Below are 25,461 nucleotides of genomic sequence, written 5' to 3'. Positions count from 1 at the left end.
TACTGGGAACACCTGTGAGGGAAGGAGTGGTGGTCTTATCCTGTGAAGTCTGCCTTTGTTCCTCAACAACCTCCGGCTTTGGGCTCAGCTGGTAAAAAAAATTGAATTACTGATAAATAATTAGTGATTGAAATGATTATTTCCATCGCTCATTCACAGTTCTTGAAGCATTTAAGGTTTTATTTTAATGGCATCAGTTTATCTTCAGACAGCTGATTTAAATTCAATTGACCGGAGAGTTTAACACAGGTAAACCGTGTAGTTAGTTATTTAATAACTAACTGTTTAATCCCACACTGTCCCACAGGTAAATCGGGAGGATGAGGCGCATCCCGTCTAATTTAATCTTCACCACTGGACTGTTGATGGGATTTTTCTGCCTTCGGTTTGTATTTGACTCGAACTTTTCACCACAACAGCGTGATGTCAGACCCGCTTCACAGCCGGTCCACAAAGGTAAGGCTTTCTGTTCTAAACTTTTTAGGTGTGGGTCATAAATAAATGCATAATATGGTGGAATGGTTTCTAGTTGCCGCACCCGTTAACTTGTTCTAAGAAGACCGACATGTTGCGTTTACATTCTATTAAAACTGATATATTTAATTTTGGGATGTCAAATATGGACACAGGTTTTCTTAGAGCCAGTGAGTAAATGACTCAATATGCTGCCTTGTACCAGTGTGACGACTTAATTGTCGTGACTCATAATCCATTCTGAAGTTTTTTCCTTGCTGTTTATTTTGAAAGGGCGCAGTCTGCGTACTGCTGACTTCTTGTATGTTTTTGCAATGGACTGCACACAGCTGGTGCTGCCACATTCAATGCACAAGCATCATTCAATGCACAAGCCTGCCTCACATGCAAAGTACGTGTATGTAAAAACGGAAATGTCACAGAATGATCTTTGTTTTCTGGATGGAGGGTGGTCCAGGACGTTTTTATCCCTGCCGCCGTCTTCACATGTATTTTATAAATGTAGGCTGTTAGAATCAACATGAAAAAGCTGCAACCAGTCATAAGTTAAATACAATGCAGGTTTTATGAAACCATGTGTATTAGAAATGAACTAAATTGCGATTGTGACCAGATGACCTTTCCTGTTCTTGGGTCTGAGCTCTGCCTCATGAGCTGGACACCATAAATGTCGGACTTTCAGTTTTCTATCTATTTATTGGCTATCATAAATTTTGAAAATATGAATATCAAATAACTTTTAAATGAATTAAAGGCTTCAGGGGCACCAGCCTAAACTAATAGGCAAAACAGCCAATAAAGTTTCAGTCTGAATTTATTACTATTAATCTGGAACTCTGATTAATAATTACCTTAAATTACCATAGCAACAGTAAATTGAAGGATTGGAATTCTACAAAGTAGAAGTTGGCAATATTCACAGTCTCAGTTTGCATTGTATTAAACTGTAGCTCTGGGGCATTGGTTGTAAATCAAAGGTGAACATTTCACCACATTCAGCTCCAAACAATGTTACAAAAAGGTGGTGTGAAAAAAAAACAACATTTTTTTCCACCACATTTACTGCAATTTTTGTGGAACTTTTGTCATATTTACTTGTTGAATGTCAAATCAAAATATTTAAACTCTTGTAGGCAAGAATCCGAGAAAAAAAACACGTTTCATACACACACACACACACACACACACGATCAGGCACACCAGAGACACACACTCAAACACTGTCATCAGCAGCCAGGCTCTATCTCACCTCTAGATCAGGTCTTTTATTCTCACAAACTGACACACACAGGTATCATGACGAGGAAGTGGCGGGTCAGCAGTCTGCTGCTAATGAGACTGAACTTAAACGCACACACAAACACCTACACACCGGGCATTTCTCTGGCATCTGAATCATAGCTGCAAGATGATTGAGACAGAGGCTGCAGTCCGCAAGTCTGGATGCTGATATGTGATACGAGCGATGTGGGAAGCGAGACAGAAGACTGTGGCATGTTGATATGTTGATCTACAAGATTAAAATAAGTTTGTATGTACTGTGTCAGAAACTGGCACATAACCACTGCACCAGAGCGATAAGCCACATTCGGCACAGGCATGAGGAAGTTACCCGCAAGGTAAGAAGGCTGCTGGTGTTAGCACTGCTAATGTTAGCCACACTTAACAAAGCAGTATGACAATGTTTACCAGCAGGCGCCATTATTAGCTCAGTGTTTTCTTACTTTTAGACAAATCAAGTGGTCTAAATTTGAGCTTACGTTTGAACAGGGAAGTTTCAGTCTGAATTAATTACTATTAATCTGGAACTCTGATTAATAATTACCTTAAATTACCATATCAACAGTAAATTGAAGGATTGGAATTCTACAAAGTAGAAGTTGGCAACATTCACAGTCTCAGTTTGCATTGTATTAAACTGTAGCTCTGGGGCATTGGTTGTAAATCAAAGCTGAACATTTCACCACATTCAGCTCCAAACAATGTTACAAAAAGGTGGTGTGAAAAAACAACTTTTTTTTCCACCATATTTACTGCAATTTTTGTGGAACTTTTGTCATATTTATTTGTTGAATGTCAAATCTAAATATTTAAACTCTTGTAGGCAAGAATCCGAGAAAAAAAACATGTTACACACACACACACACACACACACACACACACACACACACACGCACACACACACACACACATCACAGCCACAACCTTTGGCTATGGTTAGCAGGAGGCTAAACTATTAGCAGCATTCACCATAGCCCCTTACCTGCTTCCATGGTAAATCTACCTACACAACCAACTGCTACAACACATTCAGAATGTGATGGGATGTGATTTACCAAACTCGAGGGCTAGATTTTCTAAAAACGGAACGTCTGAAAACGGAACCAAGAGCAGGGGTCTGTTCCAGAAAGCTGAGTTAATGAGCCCTGAGATGAGAAACTCTGTTTTCAGTTCCTGAACAGCTGATCTGAGTTAGTTCAATCAACTCTGAGTTAACCACGTGCATGAAGAATATAAAAAGCCATCATCAATGGACCTCTTAGTCAACGATTCACTTTGGCAACGGGTAAATAAAGAGCCAAGCCTCCATTTTGCTCAATTTACAGTAAAGGTTTCAGTGCAGAGGAACTGACTGACCATATGACAGGTGTCCTCATAGTTTCAGTGTTATAGAGACGGACAGTGCAGATTTAAATCTGAGCTGAGGATGAAGCCTCCATGTGTGACATTTGAATGTCAGAGGTCTCTGTCTTCGTCCTCACTCTGACTGATCACAAAACAGGTCATGCAAGTAAAGACAGGTCTTGGGTAACAAACTTATATCCAATCGGAATTTTCCCAACGTAAACCTGTTTATAACTGGCTGTGATCTGCACTTTGGTCCAGAGCGTATGAGTCAGGAAATGACGCACTATGTCAAAAATACTTCTTCAGGCCTAACAAGAGGAGCTGGAGAGTAACTCAGGCTTAGTTAAAGAAAACCTGCCAGCAAGCAGGTCAGCTTCACAGACTCAGTTACCATGGTAACAGACTCATCTCCGTTTCTGGAGCAGAAAACCCAGACTCATCTCAGGGTTAAGAAACTCAGTTTTCCCTAAACCCGCTATCTAAAAATGATCCCTCAGGAGCAGCTGTGTAGTTTGCTCTGAAAACTTGAATGAAAACATGCTGAAAGGTAATGCAATGTTTTCAGAGGCAATACAAATTTTAGCTTTGCTATGCGTTGAATAAGAGATACTGCTCCTACACCCATCTTGTAGTACGAAAACCACAAATCCTATAATTAATCCAGGTATCTGGTTTGACAGGTTGACTTGGGCCACTGCCTGTAAATGTTCCAACTGTAACTAGACTCTTCCTTCTTCTCATGATGTAGTGGAGAAAATATGATTTTAATGTGTGAAGACAATGAAAATGAGAAACTGTAATGCATTGTATGGATAGGTGTTTTTTCTTGCACAATTTAAAATGCACAGAAAATGACAGAAAACAAATTACAGTGCAGGGAGAGGCAAGAGTCCAAATGGCTCATTTAAAGCCCCGCCTAAGTAATGTTGAAATATTACAAAATTATTAAAAATACAAAATGAACATACAAGAAAATAACCTGACTATATAAAAATGATGAGAAAATAATACACAGAGCCGGACTTTGAGCAAAGTTCTCAGCTTCTAGTTTTCTGCATCGTTCTTCTAGCTTCAGCTTTTCAGCCTCTAGTTTTTAGCTTCGTTTCTTCGGCATCTCGCTTCTTAGCATCTTAGCTTTTTGGCTTCTCCCAGTTTCTAGCAATGTGTGAATTGATCACGACTGTTTTATCCCCTGGGGGCTGGCGCATGTTTCAGGGGCGTCGCCCGTCTTCTCCTGTGTTTCCACTTTGAGAAGAGAATCATTTTCCACTGAACTTTGGAATAATTTAATTCTAGAGTTTACTTATAAACTCGCACATCCGTCCTCCACCATGACCATAAAACATTAAATGAAATAACATAAAAACCTAATGGCACTAATAATGACAGATGGGAATAATACGAGTGTTGATTTCATATCACATCCTTCAAACCTGGAATTAATCATAATACAAGTGGTTAACTGATCAAACAGCAATATACACATTTCCTTAAGCTAATAGTCTATAAATGTGGATTACACATCAGTTCTTTGACTGTAATAATAATAATATGGACATTCTGGATGTCATGTAGTGTGTGTTACCTCATGTGAAGGGTGCTGACAGTATGGTCACATGAAGGACATTGTCTTAAAATCTACATGTTACATTTCAAACATTCTATGGGATAGAAGTTTGGGGTTGAACTATTACATAAGAACATCTCATGAGTTACAGAACAGTTAGATATTTAATTTTACATTCTTCCTCAGATCTGTGTCTGTGAAGAGAGTTCTGCTGGTCACTACCCAGGATTGGAATGTGGGTTGTAGTTTGATTCTTATCTAGAGAGGGACAAAGGAAGGGAGGTTGGTGTGTGTGTGTTCATGTGTGGCACAGAGTGACCAGTGTTCACACCTTAGTGATAATCAGACCTTTTGTTGTTACTCGTCCTATATAAGAAACAATCGAATATCATTAGACAAAATCTTATTGTTACAAACTGGAGATTTTGCCTATGTTTGACCTTTGGTCTGGTTCTGTGTCTCTCTGGCATAATAAAAGCATGGACTGTTTGTGGGAGACGGGTCCTTTGAACTGAGTAGCTATTCTATAATCTAGGCAAAGCTGAATTATTTCTTATCCTTTGTGGAGAGTTATCTTTTGTTATGGCAGCTATGTTAGCAGTTAAACAAAAGGGCCTATGTCTAACGAGAGAGAGAGAGAGAGAGCGCAAGCTATATTGCTTAAACTAATTGGACCTAGTTTCTCAGGGGTTAACTAGTCATACAGGGTTATCTAACATTTATCACGTTATTTACACCATCTCAGTCTGTTGTGGTGCTGACTAAGGTGGAAAGAGGGACAAATATGTATAAGTAAACATGTCAAATGGTACAATGGCTAAACTAAAAATTGTGGGACCAGTATCCCAAAGCATAGCAGGCAATAGCATGGTTACCAGTTGCGTGTGAGCATAGACAACCTATAGTATTGATAGCGGCATAGCAGTGTGTCTACTGCACCTGTGGTCTTGAGCAGGATCTTACAGTGCCTATAGAAAATCATCATACCCCTTTGAAATAGTTACTTTATTTGTCATACAGCCTGAAATCAAAACCCATTTAAAAAAAAAAAAAAAATCTTTTTCCAGTTTTATTTACAAATTTAGCCGTACAACATCAAAATAATGACAAAAAAGGCAACAGTTCTGAAAATTAATGAAAAACTAGAATAACAGGGTTGGAAAAAGTCATCAGCCCCCTGATTTAATACTTTGTAGAACTTCCTTTTGCTTTAATTACAGCCATCAATCTATTTGGATATGTCTCTATTAGCTTTGCACACCTAGATTGGGGAATATTTGCCCATTCTTCCTTGCAGAATTGTTCAAGTTCAGTCAAATTCTGTGGGGAACGGTGATGGACTGCTCTCTTCCACTCAATCCACAGATTTTCTATAGGATTTAAGTCAGGGCTCTGACTTGGCCACTCAAGGACATTCACCTTCCTATCCTTAAGCCACTGCTTTGTTCTTTTGGCAGTATGTTTAGGATCATTGTGGTGTTGGAAGGTGAATGACCTGCCCATCTTCAGCTGTCTAGCAGAGGGACGCAGGTTTTCCTCAAGAATTTGGGTGCACTTGGCAGCATTCATTTTCCCTTCGATCCTGAGCAATTGCCCAGTCCCCGCTGAAGAGAAACATCCCCACAACATAATGTTGCCCCCACCATGCTTCACATTAGGTATGGTGTGTTTTGGGTGTTGTGCTGTGTTTGCTTTTCGCCAAACATAGCGCTTGGAGTTCAGTCCAAAAAGTTCAATCTTCGTCTCATCTGACCATAAAACCTTTTTCCATATGGTAACAGAATATTCCAGATGTGTTGTGCATAGCGCAGATGAGAATGTGAGAGTGTGGCACTTTTTCAGAAAAGGCTTCTTTCTTGCCACCCTGCCATACAGACCAGCTTTGTGTAAAGCTTTTGAGATTGTTGTCACATGCACAGACCGACCAGTCACAGCCATGAAGACTTGTAAGTCCTTCAAAGTTGCCTTTGGCCTCTTGGTAGCTTCTCTGATCAATGTCCTTCCGGCTCGGTTATCCAGTTTGGACGGACGGCCTGATCTAGGCCAGGTGTTGGTGGTGCCATATGCTTTCCACTTCTTAATGATGCTCTGAACGGTACTCAGAGGGATAGATAAAGCTTTCGAAAGCTTTTTGTAGCCTTCACCTAACTTGCGCCTTTTTACAACTTTATCCTGGAGTTCTTTTGAATGTACTTTTCCAACCATGTTGAATCCTTTCACTACCATGCACTACGAGTAGTGGAATTTTCAAGAAAACAGCTGGGTTTTATTCTAAAGTAATCAAAACCATTGCAATTAATATCAGGTGGGAGGCAATTAGCCTGGTGTTTGATCTGGAAGTTGATTGGTTGCACCTGAGTAAGTTTATAATGGTATACTCTATTATATATATAGAATATTTTAAAATGTTATTTTCACTTTAATGATGAGGGTTATTATGTGTACATGAAGCTCAAAAAAGTTTGATTTAATTTATTATAATTTCCAGGGTGTCAAGTGACAAAAAGTAAAGATTTTCACAGGGTATGATGATTTTCTATAGGCACTGTATAAGTGTATTTGCAGCCTGGTGAATCACCCCCACTTGTACACATTTTAAGCAGTCGACAAATACCGTACGTTTAAATGGCAGAGAGGATTGTGAAAGGTGGATTTGACTGAAGACACAACACCAGCTCTTTTCAACACAACCAATACTAAAACTGTTTACACTCGCACCTGGCACCTTAGGATGTTTCAAGTGTGCACTTTATTTCATAGTCTGATTCTAAAATTGTCATAAAGCATGTAGTGAGAACGGTTGTCAAACCTCAACTACTGGTAATAGGCACCTGTGGGTGCTTACAGATTTTTGTTATTTATGACCTGATTGGGACAAGATTGTCCCAGAAGAGTCTCATGAGGGCTTTGTGTGGTTTGCACTGTGTGCAGTTGAGACATTTGGGAGTTAGCTTTTCTTGAGTTTTGCTAGCCTTGTTGTGGTGCATAACAGGAAGGAGTTCATCTAAGAACTTGTGGGGACGTGAGCAGTGGGGATGGGACATACAGGTAAGTCTTCCAGTGCTTGAACTGGCTGTTTCAGTTGTTTGCGTGAGAGCGTGATACAACCATGTGTCCCCCACTTGGAGTTTGTCATGGGAAGCTTTTTGGTCATAATGGGCCTTGTGATTTCTCATGCTCTTTTCCAGGTGTGTCTGGGCAAGGGCAGAAATGGTCTTGGTCCTCCTGTGTCTTGCACATGGTGATTTGTGCGCCTGAATTGGCATCATACCCTGTGGTTTTGAGGCACCACGAGCATAGGAGAAGTGAGTGACTCAGAAACATGGACCTGATGGCAGGAACCAAAGAAAGTGGGCATGGCAGCAATGGCAGTTGAGACATTAAGACATATAGAAGGCGCAGCAGCTTTTGAGTGACAACGCAGAAATCAGGGCTGGGAGGGTGGGAACAAAAGTAGGGGTGCGATGGAGACCCCAGGGTGGATGTCCTAGATGTGCCCTCCAAAGCGCCATGTTTGGTTGAAACATCAGTCGGTCAGATGGGACACATTGAGCCATTGTTTTGGTCTCTTTCACCTCAAGAGCACAGCACAGAGCTGCAGTGTTTAGGGGGAGGTAGGCAGAGGTTGGCAGACTTGTGCTTTGGTCCACTGGGGCCATGGTAAAGTTCTTCAACCACCTCGATGGGCTGGTTTGAGAGACTGTGTTGCAGTGTACCCTTTGGTGCTACCAGTGTGACTGGGAAGAGATCAGCTTTCTAGCTTTCTTCCTTAAGCCAGTCTCTGAAAAGACGTTTGATAGTTTTTAGGTCTTCTTGGCTAAGACTAGATGTTTTAGTCTTAATTTCAGCATTGTCGGTTTTCTGCTGAAAGGATCATTTGCTTTTGCCTTTGTTCATGTTCTCATCAGATTGATGCTGATGTAGTGGAGTTTGGTTTCGCCTTTTCTGTCCCTTATAGTCAAAAGCATTACAGTTTTCCCATTTGTTAGGTGGGAACCTGCTTCGGTGGGGATTTGAGGCGTAAAAGTTTGACTTAAGTCTTGAGTGTCTCTGTCCTTTGTCAGACCAATGTGTTCTGGAAGCCTTATGGTCCTCACAAGTTGGTTGGGGCAGAAAATGTTTTTGCTACTTAGCAGGCCAATAAGTTTTGGAAGGGTGTGCGTCTGAGCCATGCAGTTCAATGCCAGGAGCACCTTGTAGCTCCATGGGCAAGAAGAATTTGTGCTGAGGCTGAAAATGGTAGCCGGCTCTGCCTGTTTAGTGTGGGACTGCATTTGTTTTGCAAATCGAAGCGAGGCGAGTGCGCGTAGCCATTGGCTGGTTGATGTGCATGGGTTTGCCAAGACACCAAGATGATGACTGGTACCAGGATGGAGGTTTTGGACGAAGAGGGTTTTGAAGTTCAAGTCTTCCTCCATCCCTTGTTTGTTTCTAGAGCCAAAGTATGCCTGAAGAAGGTGATAGTAATATTGCTGGGGAGGTTCTTGTCTTCCCTGCTTAACTGTTATAGCAGCGGTTAAGCCAGCTGATGAAGTATGGTCAGAGAACTCCTGCTCTAATGCTTGGCGGAGAAGGTCATAGTTCACTCTGACATGGTTTGGTTGATGCTCAATGAATCTGCTTACCTCATGACTAGATGTCACCTTGATCAGGTACATCCTGTCATTAGCAGTAGACTTTGGGAACCTTCACAGGTAAAAGTCGATGTCATTCAAGTAGGTGGTGATGTCATGAGAACCATCAGGACTGGGTTCAAAGTGTGATATATTGTGAGCAATCTTATCTAGCTCTGGATCTGAAGGACCCTGTGATATGTGGGTGCCTGAAGATAGATAAGACCTCGAAGGAGGAATCACTCTAGTCAAGTCCAGAGGAGTTCTGCTGGCCCCGAAGGGGTCTGGCTTAAGAGGTGAGAAGAAACGCCTCCTTGAACTCCCCTATTAGGTGGCTCATCTTTTCTTTCCTCTTGGGAAGTTTCAGTCAGGTATGGTTGTTGGGTTCGATCTATCTTAAGAGAATGTTGCAGTTCTCTTTTAACGGCTACCCGTTCTTTTTCTATAATTTCTTGTTGCTGGCAGGCCTCTGAGAGTTCGTCTCTAGGCTCACTTAACTGTTCTTGCATCTTTTGGATCTGCTTTTGTTAAGCATCAAGATGCAGGTCATAGGCTCTGTTCTGAGCTTTTAGCTCATTGATATGTGTTTCAATCTGTGTTAAATACTGTTCTGATTGTTCAAACTGTTGGAGTTGATTTTCTCCCTATAGTTTCTATAAATTTTGTGGGCCACAGGATTTCAGTTTATTTCCTGCCCATTCGAACCGATTGTGTGCATGTCTGACCTGTGCAGTTAACACAACAGCCAGGCTACTTAACATTTTGGTCAGTGCCATGTCTTTTGGTTGCTTAGTCAGGGACTCGTCTACGAGTCAAAATTGTCCAGGTACAGTAACTGTCAAAATTGGAACCTCCAATTGAAGGGATCACCTTTATAGTGTCAAAGCTGAGAGCAGAGCAGACTGAGGTGCACAGGCGACAGGAAAAGTTACTCTGGAGGAGAGAATCAATCACCAAAAGGAAGCCACTCTTGTTTCAGTTGTGCCACTGTAAGCACAGTAAGCAGTCCTCAGCAGTGAGTAACTCTAAGGAAGTTGGACCTCAAAGGGATAGAACTCAAAATCGGAAAGTTAAGGACCCGAGTTACTGTCAAAATTGGAACCCCCTCCCAAGATGTCACTGGTGAGCAGTGATCACCTTAGAGATAGAACTCCAAATTGAACAGATCCAGGTGCAATAACTTCCAAAATTAAAACATCCAATTGATAAGCCCACCCTATAGTATCGAAGCTGAAAGCAATGCAGACTGAAGAGCATCGGCAAAAGGGCAGTCACACTGAATAGAGAATCAAAAGACTCAGATATTGGCAAGTTTTACAGTAAACTTAAAATCAGTATATGATGTTCACCGATGTAGCCTACTAGAATGTGGGGGAAAATGCCTTTTAAAAGGAGAGAACAATTTAATTTGAAGTGATATATAATAGTGTGAAGACACACAAGAGTACATGTGAAATCTCAAATTCAAATAGCGTTGACACTTAATAAGAATTTGATAATGTAATCTAAATCTGGGGTTAGTATAGGGATTTATACTAAAGGGAGAAAAGCTAAATTGAAACTATTTGTCTAAAATAGTTTTCCTTAATGCTGTTACTAGTGTTAGCTTACTAGATTCATAGAACCACAAGCAGTTTTAAAATGATTAGGCTTCAATTGAATCAGAACTTTAAGTTTAACAACTACAAGTGTGTTAGATTAATCACTTCAAATGTAGAATTAAGAACTTGGGTTAATTCAATAGTGTGAGTAATTGATATAGCCAATTATGAATTTACAAAGCTAGCAGCATTAGATTTTAATCTGTTGCATGCACACCTTCATTGTTTGAATAATGCAATCCTCAAACTTAGTTAACCAAATCGGCCACCAGATGATGCCAGATTTTTATCAGCTTGATGTACAAGGAGAGGGGGTGAGGTGACGTCAGTATTGACGACCTTAGTACCGCCCACTGATAGACCTGCGTTAGCCAGGTAGGAAAAGCTTCCTTTCACTCAGAGCACAGACAGAGAAACTTCTTTGCTAAGTTTCAAAGAACAGACAGCGAGGCGCGGCACCCTCAAGCACGCCTAGCGAGTGGGTATTATGTTGAATAAATTTGTAACATCACTGCAAGTCTGGTCTGGGACGTTCAGTAAAGCACAAGCACTTTCATGCACAAGCTCAACTGCAAAAGTGTTCACCGGGTTCGGTTACGTTCAGTAACCACAACGTTTTAACAAAAGTCCTCTCTGGAACTTCGAGCAAGCAGGCACTTTATTCCTTAACACATTTTTTTAAAAAAGGGGTGTTTACAGAGCAAGAATTACTTCAAGTAACTGCTGTTTGCAACACAAATCATCTGAGACTTAAAGCAATCAAACACAATTATATCGCGTTACTACTCAGACCACAGGGTATTCACACAGTAACAAAGTAACAGCTATTGTTCAATACGGGTCTGCTTAAAGACTCCAAACAGGCAGTTAAACACTTTATTCTCTCCCAGTCCAACAACACGGGTATTTTCACCCTTTTCAAGACACAAACGCTGTGAGTCTGATCACACGGGGGAGATAACTTCTTTACTGTAACGGCAGTGCCAGCTACAGCTGCTAGCGGGTCAGGTAGCTAATCTGATTGGTTAGCACGGAGGATCTGAGATGGTCTAAATTCACTGGAATACGCGGATAAATTTAGCCACACTCAGGGCGGATCAACGACTATTGGGACACGCAATAGCCGGTACCAACCATCAGGCCTTTTCTATGAGCGTTTCATCACGCTGTTGCATGTAATTTCTGACAAATAGCTTAAAGCTACAGTCTGTAGCCTCAACACTTTTATCGGTGTTTTTAGCGGAGTTGCTTAGAGCTACACTACAGCCACCACTGGTCTGGGCGTTACTGTCGGCGGTGAATGTACAGACAAGGTTACAGGTTTTACCATTAAGTGCCAATATGCAGCTTAATCAAATATTCTTTTTGTAGTAGAGACGGTGATATTAAAAATCGCCTGACACGGGGCACCAATAATATGTAGCGTTAACGCCATAATTTAGAATTTACTCTCGTTGAAATGGGGCACCAGTCCTCTGGGAGGAAGACAACAGTGATGTTGCTAGTTACGTTTACTGCAGTAAACTCACTATCCATGCATCCCAGGGACGCAACTCATTTTTCCTATGAAAAACGATACATTGTGAAAAAACAACTTGTGTTTAAAATCACAGTAACTAGCAAAAGTAACTTCGCTGTCAGCAGACCAGGCAAGCGCTGTTTCAACCCTCTGCGCATCTACTCCACGCAGACTGTGCACAGTATCGCGACATGCTAGTTTAGCCACTACCACAACAATTAGCCAATCACCGCGGATTTCATTTCAACAATTAAAGATACGAACTTTATAGTAGTAAATAAACTCATGTTTCCACTGCTCGATGCTGTGTTCACTCATGTCGACAATGTTTTAACGTCTAGGGGACGTGCTGTAATGAAATAAATAAAACATACTCCTGAGCTTAATAAGCTGCTTACAATACACCACAAACATATCTGCATCACTTTATTTTTCTCAACAGACTTTCCACTGTGTTAGTTAAGTTTCATTTGTGTGCTAAAAGTTTCACAGTGATTGATTCAGTTCATTTGATTTAGTTGATGTTCAGACAAGAAGATTTTGGTCTTATTTTGGTGAAAATTTATTTGTTGACTCTGTCATGGTGATGAGAATGTTTTCTTTATGTGTTAAAATCAGCACTTTTATTGATAATTTAATATATTAGTCCGATTATGATTTATTGTGATTTTAAGCAGTAAAGCTTTTAACTGAATAACTCGTTTTCCCTTTAACCACACAAATAACTCTCAATACGAATTTTCCATGATATCAACAATCATAGGTTTAACACCATCTTACTTTTCAGAACATTATCTTCTTTGTTTGTTGCTGTTGTCATTTGTATAAATTGATGATTTATGAACATGCAGCGCCCAATCCAGAACACCGTCTGCTCGTTATCATAGCCCAGAGGCATGATGGGAGTGACACTGCTGCGCATATTCAGTGGGCCGCATAATGCAGAAGTAACCCGGAAGCCAGCAATTTCTGTACAACTGAACAGGTGCCATTTTTAGATTCGGTATCCAGTTCTTATAGTACATCCATGATGCAAACACATAGCATTTCCTGTACCTGCTTCACAATAAAAGCGTCCCGCTAGTTCTTGGATGTAGAGCTTTTATTGTGAAGAAGCAGCAGGCATGTGCAACACAGCTTTCTCTGTGATGTCCCGGAACAAACTCATGTATTGTACGAACTGTAAACAGTGTTGCTATCGCCTGCTGTGAGTAATGTTCATAGACTTAATATAAAGTTATACAATGATATTTACATACCATGCTTACATATGCTCAAGGATTGGCAGGGCTTGGCGGGATAAAATTAGACCGACCTGGGTCATGCAGCAAAGTTAGCTAGCTAACATGTCCCAGACCCACCTGCTCTCTAAAACTACATGAGCACGCCAAAATATTGAACACGTCTTGTTTCACAAACCCAAAATACAATCATACTCAACGTGAAAATACAAAAAATATGTATGGGTGAAAAGAAATATCCTCCTACTTTTTCCGACTCACAAAATGAAAACAAACGGCAACCTTTCCGCAAAATTAACTGAAGGAAGATCTGGAGGTCAAGTGGCCGTACACATGTGCAGTCTGACTCACCTTAAGCATTCATAAAGTAGCCAAAAGTTAATATTAGCATAACAAGTCATATCCAGGTTTACTTGTGCCTTTACTGTCCTTGCTCAGCACCGATGACAGTTAGAGCCAGAGGCAGTATTTCAGGTTTTTCCACCCGTCAATAGAATATCCCTGTAACGCTTTGAGAGAATTTCTTCAAATTTGGCACAAATGTCCACCTGGACTCAAGGATGAACTGATTTAGATTTTGGAGGTCAAAGGTCACTGTGATCTCACAAAACACGTTTTTTGCCATAAGTCACGAATTCATACACTAATTATGACACAATTTAAATGTCTCCAAGGATAAAATGAAGTGATGACATTTTATATCCAAAACGTCAAAGGTCAACTTCACTGTGACATTATAATCTGTAAAAACACCTCTGGCCATTAGTCAACACTGTAACTCAGGAAGGAGAGACTTTAACTTGGCTGGTTGGTGGAGGAGGTGATTCTAGTTTTGACTGGTTATTTTATAGCAAATCAAACTGCTAATGAAGACGGGAGCGCCATGCTGAAATTATTGAAAGTATTGTTACCATCAGAATATTTCACCATGATATAGTGGTGGAACTGAATATGTAACCAGAGATTACTTACTTAGTTTTGTTACTTTAGTTCCATACAACACTTTTCTGATGTTTTGTGCTTGTTATACTTCCAGGTGAGAACAACAGCTCAGCAGCTAATGTTTCCCAAACAACACGGGTCTTATGTTGGATCATGACGGGACCCAAGTACATGGAATCCAGAACCAAGCACATCAGAGAAACGTGGGCCAAGCGCTGCAACAAAGTGCTGTACATGAGCTCTGTCAAGACTGACTTCCCCACTGTGGAGCTGAATGTGAGTGAGGGGAGGGACAACCTGTACTGGAAGACCATTCGTGCTTTCCAGTACATACACCAACACCACCTGGATGAAGCAGACTGGTTCCTGAAAGCGGATGATGACACATTTGTGGTCGTGGAGAATCTCCGCTACACCTTGTCCAAATATGACCCAGAGAAGCCTTTGTACCTGGGCAGAAGATTTGCCCCTTTCATCAGCCAAGGCTACATGAGTGGAGGAGCAGGTTACGTCCTCAGTAAGGAAGCACTGAGGAGATTTGTGAAAGGCTTTGACACCGGGGAATGTACACACTTCTCCACCATAGAGGACATGGCGCTGGGGAAATGTATGGAGACTATGAAGGTGGCGCCAGCAGACTCCAGAGACATGAAGGGGAGACAAACGTTTCATCCTTATCCACCAGACCATTACCTGGTCAGACAGCCCCCAAGACCACGGCCTTGGTATCTGCTGTATGATCACTACACTCCAGTAGAGGTACGCAACACTAGACACAAAAACCTACTCAGTATCTGGTTTTAGCTTGGTCTCAGGAAATTTCATGAAATGAGCACAGTGTCTCAAGATGCTCACTACCACTGCATGCATTCCTGAATTAATTCCTAGTGGATGATTCTGCATCAAACTATGTTCATCCAGTGTCTATGCAAGAAGTAGTTTGCCTTTTCAAAGTCAACTTTGTCAATTCTGCCATATGTAAATATGACATACAGAGGATCGAAATGCCATTTTCCCCACACCCCAGTGTAGACATACACAAGTACTAAATGAAACGGCAATGGGTTAAAAAATATTAAAATACTAGGATTTGCTGGAGCTTGGAGCAATTACATTACAAAACTGTAATAATATGGTGCAAATGGTTACAGACTTAAAATTCGTCATCCACAGGATGAGTAATTAACTAGATATTAAGTAGTATTCTGTACAAAGTGACTGGTGCTGGAATGAAAAAGGGTACATCAGTTAGTAACATTAAAGCTCAGGCTCTGCATTTGTGGTAATTAATACCACCTACATTTAGTTGTTTTTAATGAGGCTTAATAGATTTCTGCAGGAATGAGTCCTAAAACTGGATATTAGTTGTATTTTAACACTTCCCGTTCCCTGATCCTTAAGTCTCTGGTTTGTTGAATGTGTTTTTGGTTAGAGGGCTGAAATAAGGTCTGTGATTAAAACACAAGCTCAAGACACTTTCACGTTTTATTCCAAAAACGTAAAATGCATCAGTTAATACCCCAGTCCTGATTTCTTGAAGCTTTAAAAAGGCCGGTTGCTAACAACATCAGATCTTGATGAATGAATTATTCGAGTTTAAAATCTTTATTGATGTACAATGTATAATTTGTTGAGAACAAAATGATAACAGTTTGATCAGAAAAATGTACACCAGTAGCCTCATGTTGTGGGGCTCTGGCAGTGCTCCTTCTGCGCCTCCTTGCACAAAGGATTTGGTTTTCCTGTTTACAATTACCTCCTCGTCCTGTGATGGTGCAATAGTTTTTACATGTGTTCCATCTGTGGCACCGATCACAGAGGGTAGACCGACCATGAAGCTGCTTTATTTCTCTGTAGTTGTTGAACATTGAAAGGAAATGGTATGAATGATGATGTGGGTCTACAGAGACATTTTTCGTTTGGTGAGTAGATCAGCTTACAGACGGCTGACAGATCTCCAAGTTGTAAGCAAGTTACATTTTCTCTGTTGCCAAGTAAAGCAATGTTGCTGAACACTTCATTTCTGCTCTAATCGGGTGGTTTCAGTTGGTAGGAGCATCCTTCACAAACCCCACAATGATCATTATTCCCTCGTGACTGAGTCGTATCTTCTAAGTAACTCACCTTTGCTTAAGGTTTCCAGAACATGCCAATACATGGACATAAGTGTATTGGCTTATATTCGGAAGCTTTTCAAGTAATGCTGCAATAGTAATTTCAGCTAGAAAACACCTGCCTTATTCATCATAGTTTGAATAGAATAGAAAGCTTTTATTGTCAATTTACAAACTATTAAACAAAATTCAGAGTGGTACTCCTGATCAGTGCAAACAGGAACACTAGGGGTGGGCGATCTGGCGATCTTATATTGTGGACAATCTTATTTTGGTATATGAACTACCTTTCAGATGAATTGTACAGATTGCGTCATTAAAAGGTACTATATTTAGTTATTTCAAAAGTTCAATCTGAAGGAGCTTTTGCTGTTTAGAGAAAAAGGGTGAGTGCAGTGTTCAAAATACTCAAAAGACCAGTGAATGTCCACACCAAAGAATTTAGTTCAAATTGTTTAGTGAATCTTTTCAGCAAGCAATGAACAATTACAGAATTCTGGATCAGATGTGCCTTTTCCTAACCAATAACAAGTGTTGGTCAGTCCACAGTCTGACAAACTAACTCTCCCTGATCCAGTGTATTTATACAAGTACAAACAAAGAAATGTGCACGGGCGTTTTGTCGTCTTCTGATTGGCTCTGCTGGCTTCCTCCTTCCCATCTGACTCCGACCTTAAATGTCACCTAAAGCTCAGCACGCTCAAAGGAAGACAGTTAATATATACATAAATTACTACTAATCTACCTCTGTTACCTCCGGCTGCCCCCCCCCCCCACATGCCCATAGGGTGATCTTTATCAGTGGTTGTAAATAGTTTCCCTGAGGCAGATGTTTAAAAGACCACTCACCCTTAGCACCTAAATATCCACTAGTATAAATCATTAAACAGTTTTAACTTTAATAGCCTGAATTACTACAACAAATCAAAGCTAACCAGCCCACTGTCAACTGTTGAAAACTAGCAGCTAGCCCGCTAACTGCAGCTGCCAATGTTAGTCCTTGTTCTGCTCTGCAGCCTTGCGAGTTTGGCGTAGTGGCACGTGGCAGTCCTCCACCTGAGCAGAACAAGAGCCACTGTCACAAGCTGCAGTACAAGATGGTGGAGTTAGTCTGCCTGTAAGACATGCCTGTAAGTTAGCAGTTAGCTGGGGGCTAGCTGGTTAGTAGTGACTGAACTTTCAAATTAAAGCACTTACATATAGCACCTCATAGATAAATAACAGTACTGTCCATACGAATACTCCGGATGAACTAAGCAAAAAGTCTGATTGATGATGGCTGATGGCTGTGACACAGTTTGACACAGAAAACAAGCGTCCAAAAACAGCGTCAAGATATAAGAACTGAAGTCAAGACTTTTACAATAAAATCAGAGCGGAAACAAAATTGTGGTTTTACCCAAAAGGATTTCACAGGTTGAAATTTGGAGGGAGGCTGCTTTGATGTGATATGAGATTAGTCTTTCAAAACATTTTGTGGCTACTGATGTTAGTGCAGTTGTTCTGTGGTCATTGAGGCTGTTGATGGCTTCTTTGGAACAGGGATGATGGTGGGTGACTTCAGACAAGGAGGGATGCTGGCTTGTGGCTAGCTTCAGCAGTGCAGAAACAGTGATGCATCAACTTATTGTATTACAGACTTTACATCATTTACATCAAGAAGTATTTTCTGTGGCCGTGTTCTGTTTACCTCTTTACTGTTAGAGTTTATGTCTCTCCTGTGACCTTTGTCAGATTGCATTGTGTAAGAGCTTGGTCTCACGAGTGTACACAAGAGGATGGACTCTGACCTATAATGACTGAATGTGTGGGGAATAAAAGAAAAGTATGTAGAAATCAGTGGCGGCTGCTGGTTTTATAAGGAGGGGAAGCTCATTTTCAGCCTACATCATAAAATGTGTCTGTTTATTTATATATAAATTCGCAGAGTGACAGAAGAGAGTCGCCAAACACAACGCTAGTCGTTTTTAACAAAGACAAAGTCGCTGAGGATCAGTAACGTCTCCAGATCAACTCCGAACAACGGAATGAAAAACTTAAACGGCTCTGGTGGATGCTTATACTTCAAGATCGCTGATTCGCTCATTTCGCTGTCAGCCTCAGACAGATCATCCAATCATCATGCAGAAGCCGAGCGTCCAGCCCACTGTCCCATAGATCCCCAGAGACGCTGAGCGTCCGATGGGCGGGACAAAGCCCAGCATTTATCCAATCACCGTCTAGTTTGGCTGCAGTGGAACAACCCACTCTCTGCTTCCCCATTGAAGTCAGTAGACGCTCGGCGTCTGCACTGTGTAAAGCTCTGTGGTGCTGTGGGGATGAATGAGAAGAAGTCGTGTCGGTTACCTGTGATAAGCAGCTGATTCTGAACAAAAGATGAACGTGTTCTAGCGCATATTTAGTCAATGAAATGTTCACACAACAGCACATATTTGACCACTTATTTTGTTGACATTTTAGGGGAAGCTGAGCTTCCCTTGCAGTCTTAGAGCAATCGCCACTGGTAGAAATTCTGAACCAGAGAAGATTGTATCATAACACCTGAGCTGTTTTTGGGTACAATGTTGTGCTCTGTTCTCACCCCAAAGGGTGCTAAGATGTTTTGGGGCTCAGTGTATGCAAGACTGCTCAAATGCAGCCTGTGCCTGTCTGTTCCGCACCTGTGCCTATTCTCTAAATCTGTGGAGAAGGTGCTGTTGAAGTTCTTCTCTTCAGAGGTGGAGTCATCCAAAGACCCTGTTTGCCATCGCAGAATACAGGCTAGAGAGCACTGTGCAGCCAATTCCTACTGGCTGGTTAACATGTTAACAATATTTACAACACGTTTAACTGTTACTGGTTACTAGTGTCAATTCCATACACTTGTAAAAACTACCATCCATACCAACATTCCTTTGAACAGATAATGTAACGCTAATTAAAGGTTGATAGAACACCTGTTAAGCAGAGTGATACATGTAGTTAAAAGTCCCAGTGCTGTTGTACTTGTGACGGCCTCCTGCCTCTAGGGCCTGCTGTTGGGTTTTGTGTTGGCTTCTTTTGTGTTGTGTTGGCTTGTCCTTCCCTGCAGGTCGTAGGTGGGGCTTGCCACACCTGGGTGGACCTGGCCAGTCCACAGGTGATAAGAGCTGGCACTGCTCCTCACACGGGCTCTGCCCTGCTCTGCTATGGGACCTACCAAAACGACTGCGCCCGCGATCCCTCGGCGCATTGTGTTTTGGTTTAGTTAGTTTATTTGTTAGTTCAGTTAGTGTTTGATTATGTGGCCAATTTCCTAATTTTATATTGTTTTGTAATAAAATCATTTCGTTTTTGCTTTGGAAACCGTACGTCTCCTCGTTTTTGTCATGGCTTTGAGCCAGGTCATGACATACTCTATATCAGCACTCATGGAATGCCTCTCGTCCAATCAAATTACTTGGTTGGAACTGTTGATAATCTACTACAAAGAGAAACAGCTGAACATCTTACACATCTTGTAACTCTCTGAAAACAGAACAAAACAACTTCTACTGCAGTGACATTAATTTAAGGACCAGTTTCAGGAATATATAACAGTGAGTTTTACAGTACCTGTGGATTGATAGAGGACGAACAGGCCAAAGCTTGTTTTTCTGTGAGCTGCACATGCACAGTAGCTGTGGCTATAATCCTTCTTGCAAATCCACGACCAGAGCACCAAAAACTACTGAAAAGGTGTATTACCTCAATATAAACAGTACATGAAAATGTTAGCAAAGTTCACAATTATGTCTGTTTCCATAAAACTAACACAGTAAAATGGTTTTGGTGAACAATCTCAACATATCACTGTTGCAACCTCATGTCTACAGTGTTGGCTAAGTCTCTCTTTTGGCTTCTCTGATTAACCAGACAAGACCTTAACACAGTCCACTTTACCAAGGAGTTTCTTTGGTGAAACATCCCAAGAGCTCTTGTACTTCTTGGATGAAGGAGAGTTGAAGATGAGGTAAATAAAAAAGTAGAAATATTAAGCAGGGCTAAATCTAGCCAGTGTGAGGCATCAATCAAAAAGTGTACGAGGAAAAAAGTTTAGGATGGTCCCAGTCTAACTGCAAAAATATTAATATTTATTTACAACTTGGTTGAAGAAAAATTCAAGTCAGGATTGAAAAAAAAAACAAACAACAACCAGTGGCTGAAACCTGCTTACGCCTCGTCCGAGTTCTACTTCTTTTAGCGACAGGTTGCCGTTCAGGTGTTTTTACTTGTTCGTAAATGAAAGCAGTGTTTCGAAGTCTTGATGAAAGACAAGACAGTGGAAATAGTGGCAGGGATTGAATTGGAGGCCATAGAAAAAGCGGAGGAGTTGTTTGACTGTGACAGAAGAAATATATACCACCACAAAGTTAGTTTCATTTCATTGTGCTGACCTCTCTCTCTCTCTCTCTCGCTCTCGCTCTCTCTCTCGCTCTCGCTCTCGCTCTCGCTCTCGCTCTCGCTCTCGCTCTCGCTCTCTCTCTCTCTCTCTCTCTCTCTAGGGTCCAGGTTGCTGCTCCGACTTCGCTGTGTCCTTTCATTACATCTACTCTGTGCAGATGTATGTGTTGCATTACCTGACCTACCATCTGCGGCCATATGGATACAAATACAGATTCAGTCCTGATGAAAACACTGCACTTAACTCCACAACTAAGTCCATATAAAACCTGTACACTAAGTATAACATCTTTTTGTTGTTAAATACCTGTTGTTTCCCTCAACCTGCACAACTGTGAAAACCTTGCTTATGATGTTTGGGGTGTCAGTGGATCTGTTTTACTAAACTGCCATTTTGTGTGTATGAAGAAATGTAATTGATAATGTCTTCAATCAATCTTCCTTCCTTATTTCTGTGTTTTACAACTTGCATTTTACTTGAAGGGTGTCTCTTATAAACATGTATATACTGTATATTCTGTGTTGAAACTACTGTAAAAAGCTATAATAAATAAAAGCTATATAGCTGGACAGCAACAAGGGGTAAACCACACAAACATTGTGACAGTTGGAGTCTATGGGTGAAATATTGGGGAGATATCTCAAAGACAGAAAAAAAATAAAACAGTTTATTTTGTACTGGCTGCCAAAATAAAGAAAACATACATACATCGGTACACATTCTTATATATTAGTTTGGATCTCATCTCACTGGCAGAATACACCACCAGCAGAACTGTAGCTTTGCCCTGATACGTATATGATTTGTTGTTATTCTCTAAGTTGACACTGTGAATGACAAAGCACTGGAATGATTGGACAGTTATGATCGACACTTAAAGAACTAGTTTGACATTTTGGGAAATGCACTTAGTCACTGTCTTTCCATGGGTTGGATGAGGAGATTGATACTGTTCTTATGCTTGTATGATAGAAGTGAAGATCTTTAAAAGACTACAAGACTTCTCACTTGCACTTATGAGTTATATGTATAGTCATCTTATTGTCTACCTGGTTTTGTATCTGAATTTACATTTAAATATACATACTGATCATAGTTTATGTAAACATGTCTACCTGTTTATGCGAATACATATGTGACTATATTTAAATCACTCAAATTTTGCATCTCTGCATATCTCTGTATTAATATTTCTTTGTTATTTATTTTATTTCTCTGTGGTATTCTGGTGGGACTGTAATCACAACATATACAGTGTGCTTCTGACCTGTGGAACTCTACTGTCACTACACAGCCAGAGGCTTCAGCTCAGCCTCTAGCTGAGTTGCACTTTTGAAAAAGGTTACTGAAATGGGCAATTTTTAAGAAATTATATTTCATTTATTGAACATTTTTGTTTAACATATTTTTCTATTCCTCCTGGTACTTTTACAGCATTGAACAATAAAAGAATACATATTTTACAATCAAGTGTGTCTCTATTGATACAACATTCTTTATAATAGAGATTAAAGGATTTTGTTAAGATTAACTATAAAAGTTAAGTAATAAACACTGAAGTAACTACAACATCATGTAAAAATACCATAAACAGGTTAAGAACTGTCTGTCTGGTTAAAGAAAGGCCCTAAAGGCACCACTGACCTACAAACACTGACCCACAGAAACAATATATAACAAAAGACAAACCCCACAATTTAATACCCTAAAATAAAACATGTTTTATAAACTGCTGGCTCCATAAACTGCGTCTATAACAACAGGAAATTGACTATATTCACATTGCAGGTGAAAGTGCCTCAATTCTGATTTTCTTTTTCACATGGTAGAAGTTTGGTAATAATACAATTTAAAGATGGTAACTGTTTAAAATCGGTTGTCATAGTAACTGACAGAAACCTGTATGTAAAGTATGAGTCCCGCAACAACCTGCATGGAATAGATGGCATTTGCAGATGGTGATGTAAGGTTTGAATTCATTTTTGTTTGTCCACTGTACTGAAACATGGCACCTGGTATTCTGTAGCTGCCTCTGCCCCCATGATGCACTGTGACACATCCAGTGACAGAGGTCTGCACACCTCCATCATTACTCTGCTCTTGATTTACACTTCATCTACTTTGCGTGTTTCCATTTTCGCACTTTTTACCACACTGTGATTCTAAGTTGCACATTACTTTTTACTTTTTGCACATTTTTCTATCCACTTCCACTGTCCACTAATGTTTAGTATTATCAGTATTTAGGGTTCATTTGTTAAATCATCATAAATCTCAGTGTATTTGTACTTATGGAAGAAGTGTGGAGCAACCAGCTACGCAAACTGAGCCAAACTGAGCAATCAGCAGAGAGGGGCCTTGGTAAGAGTCCTGGTTGTTCCAGACTTCTTCATGTCAGATGGAGGACACTGTGCTTCTTCTTCCTTCAACCTGTAGCAAGAATGTTTTGAGACCTTATATAGACAGGTGTGTGTCTTTCCACATGTCCAGTCAGCTGAGTTTACCACAGGTGGACTCCAGTCAAGGTGAAGAAACATCTCAGAGATGATCCAGAGAAATGGAGGAACGTGAGTTACAGTAAAGTGTTTGAATATTTATGTCAATGTGATATTTCATTTTTATCTTTTTAATACATTTGAAAATATGATTGTTTTTCTTTCTATGAGGCTGCAACAAAAAGTGAAGGGGTCTAAATACGAACTGTGTGTTCAGGGTAAATGATTATAATCACATGAAGTGTCCTGGGGTCTGTATCATGATGTGAGTTTAATACGTCGTCCAGCTTAACTCAGGTAGCACTAAACTGACTCACTTTGGACAGGGTTAGATCACCATGGTAACGTATGCTACAGAGCAGGTTACCTGATCAGGATGCCGACAGCCCGACCACTGACCAAACAGATGTTGTTACAGATAAACAGAATGATAATTAAACAGGAATAGTTCTCAGCACTCACACAGACTAATACATGGTCATTATAGCTGTAAATTAATTGTACACGCTGTTAATTAGCTCTAAGTTTAATAAAAATATTTAGTCAGATAGACCAGGCATGAATTTCTCTTCTTCAGTTTGTAAGTGTATCAGTTTTTTTTAGGTATTATGAAACAACAAGAAAAGCTAGATGTAACTAGAAAATTAATTATTAGTCTAGACTACTTGAAAAGGTCAACTATGTTTAAAAAGGTCAATTTAATTATTCCCACACTAATATTGGGATATTTCTACTTTTCTTACAGCTGTTCTATTCATGTTGCATTATCATACTGTGTCATGTTTATCATTTTATATTAGAGTAACTACAGTCGTGGTGCTGAAGATGTGATGGCCTGTAATTAAGAACTCTGACCTTCAGGGGTCCCCTATAAAACTCAGAGTTAACTGAGCCAGTTATCAGTTATCCAGGATCGCCACTGTAACTCAGAGAGTAACAGGCTGACGCCATGTCTACACAGAAAGCATGTTAGACGTGTTCTTCAGTCATTCTCTACACAGCAGTCTACACAGGTACAGTCCTACTGTTTGCATGTAAACACATCCCAAAGCACCGAGTCTACTTTCCCGTGTAATCCACCTGTAACTACAGTGATTGTGTTTTGGGCCCTAAATGCTTCTGTGGACTGAACACCTCCTGTGTAGACACACTTACACAGGACTGAAGCTGCTAACATGATGCTAACATGATGCTAACATTCTGCTCTCACCACGCCTTCTGTGTAGACACACAGTCAGCTCCTCTTGATTTGTGATACCAGCCCTTGGCTATTCAACTCTAGAGCTAGACAACAATGGAAAGGAAGTGAAAGTGAAGATAAAGCCAGTTGTATATGGGATGACATGCTGAACTAGTGGTTATGATGGTCCTGTCAGCTTGTACTGGTTCGTAGTTGGTTTACATCCTGGGCAGATATAAGTGGTTCTCCAGACTTAGTGGACAGCTAATGTTGTGTGCAGCATTTCAGAATTCAAAAGGAGCACCTGCAGTGTGAACGTAGCCTGAGAGACAATGAGGAGGGCCACGTCAGCTCTCCATCATCTCCTTCACCTGCAGCAGTTCACAGCAGCAGCTGCTAGCCTGAGCTCTAGTCAAACAATAAAACCTGCGTCATCAGTCCAATCTGGTCCTCAGTGACGCGGATGGAGCATGTTAGCTTTGCACACACCCTTTTTCTCCAAACACAGCCTTTTACGTGTAGACACAGGAATTCCTGCAGTTGACTTCAGTCTCAAAGTTGTTTGCATTGCCCTGACAGCCACCGTACCAGAACTGGGCACAGGCGTTGGCCTCGGGGTCATAGTACCACTTGACCACATACTGCCGACAGGGACCCGGGTCCAGAGGCTGGCTGCAGCCTTCAT

At 40.7% G+C, this 25,461-nt stretch overlaps 2 protein-coding genes across 2 annotated transcripts in view; one reads left to right on the top strand and one right to left on the bottom strand.

The window, feature by feature from the left end:
* Positions 1–24,549, top strand: c1galt1a (core 1 synthase, glycoprotein-N-acetylgalactosamine 3-beta-galactosyltransferase 1a). The gene is made up of 4 exons (XM_056398471.1): positions 1–91; positions 308–456; positions 14,680–15,344; positions 21,202–24,549. The coding sequence occupies exons 2-4, from the start codon at positions 321–323 to the stop codon at positions 21,364–21,366; spliced, it is 966 nt and encodes a 321-aa protein (XP_056254446.1). The 5' UTR covers positions 1–91; positions 308–320; the 3' UTR covers positions 21,367–24,549.
* Positions 22,579–25,461, bottom strand: part of col28a1a (collagen, type XXVIII, alpha 1a) — a 34,741-nt gene continuing 31,858 nt past the window's right edge. Inside the window, exon 34 of the mRNA XM_056399628.1 lies at positions 22,579–25,461. Within this exon, the coding sequence (XP_056255603.1) occupies positions 25,289–25,461 (173 nt within the window). The 3' untranslated portion in view covers positions 22,579–25,288.

This window comes from Seriola aureovittata, chromosome 16 (assembly GCF_021018895.1).
Source record: "Seriola aureovittata isolate HTS-2021-v1 ecotype China chromosome 16, ASM2101889v1, whole genome shotgun sequence".
Taxonomy (NCBI): Eukaryota; Metazoa; Chordata; class Actinopteri; order Carangiformes; family Carangidae; genus Seriola; species Seriola aureovittata.
The sequence above is the reverse complement of the archived record's forward strand: the minus strand, read 5'-3'. Positions and strand labels throughout refer to the sequence as shown.

What these genes read in the sequence shown, in the direction of transcription:
- c1galt1a (XM_056398471.1), top strand. Translation starts at nt 321, where the DNA reads ATGAGGCGCATCCCGTCTAATTTAATCTTCACCACTGGACTGTTGATG. An exon ending in TTCACAGCCGGTCCACAAAG is followed by an intron (nt 457 to 14,679) that starts GTAAGGCTTTCT and finishes TTATACTTCCAG; the next exon opens with GTGAGAACAACAGCTCAGCA. An exon ending in ATCACTACACTCCAGTAGAG is followed by an intron (nt 15,345 to 21,201) that starts GTACGCAACACT and finishes CTCTCTCTCTAG; the next exon opens with GGTCCAGGTTGCTGCTCCGA.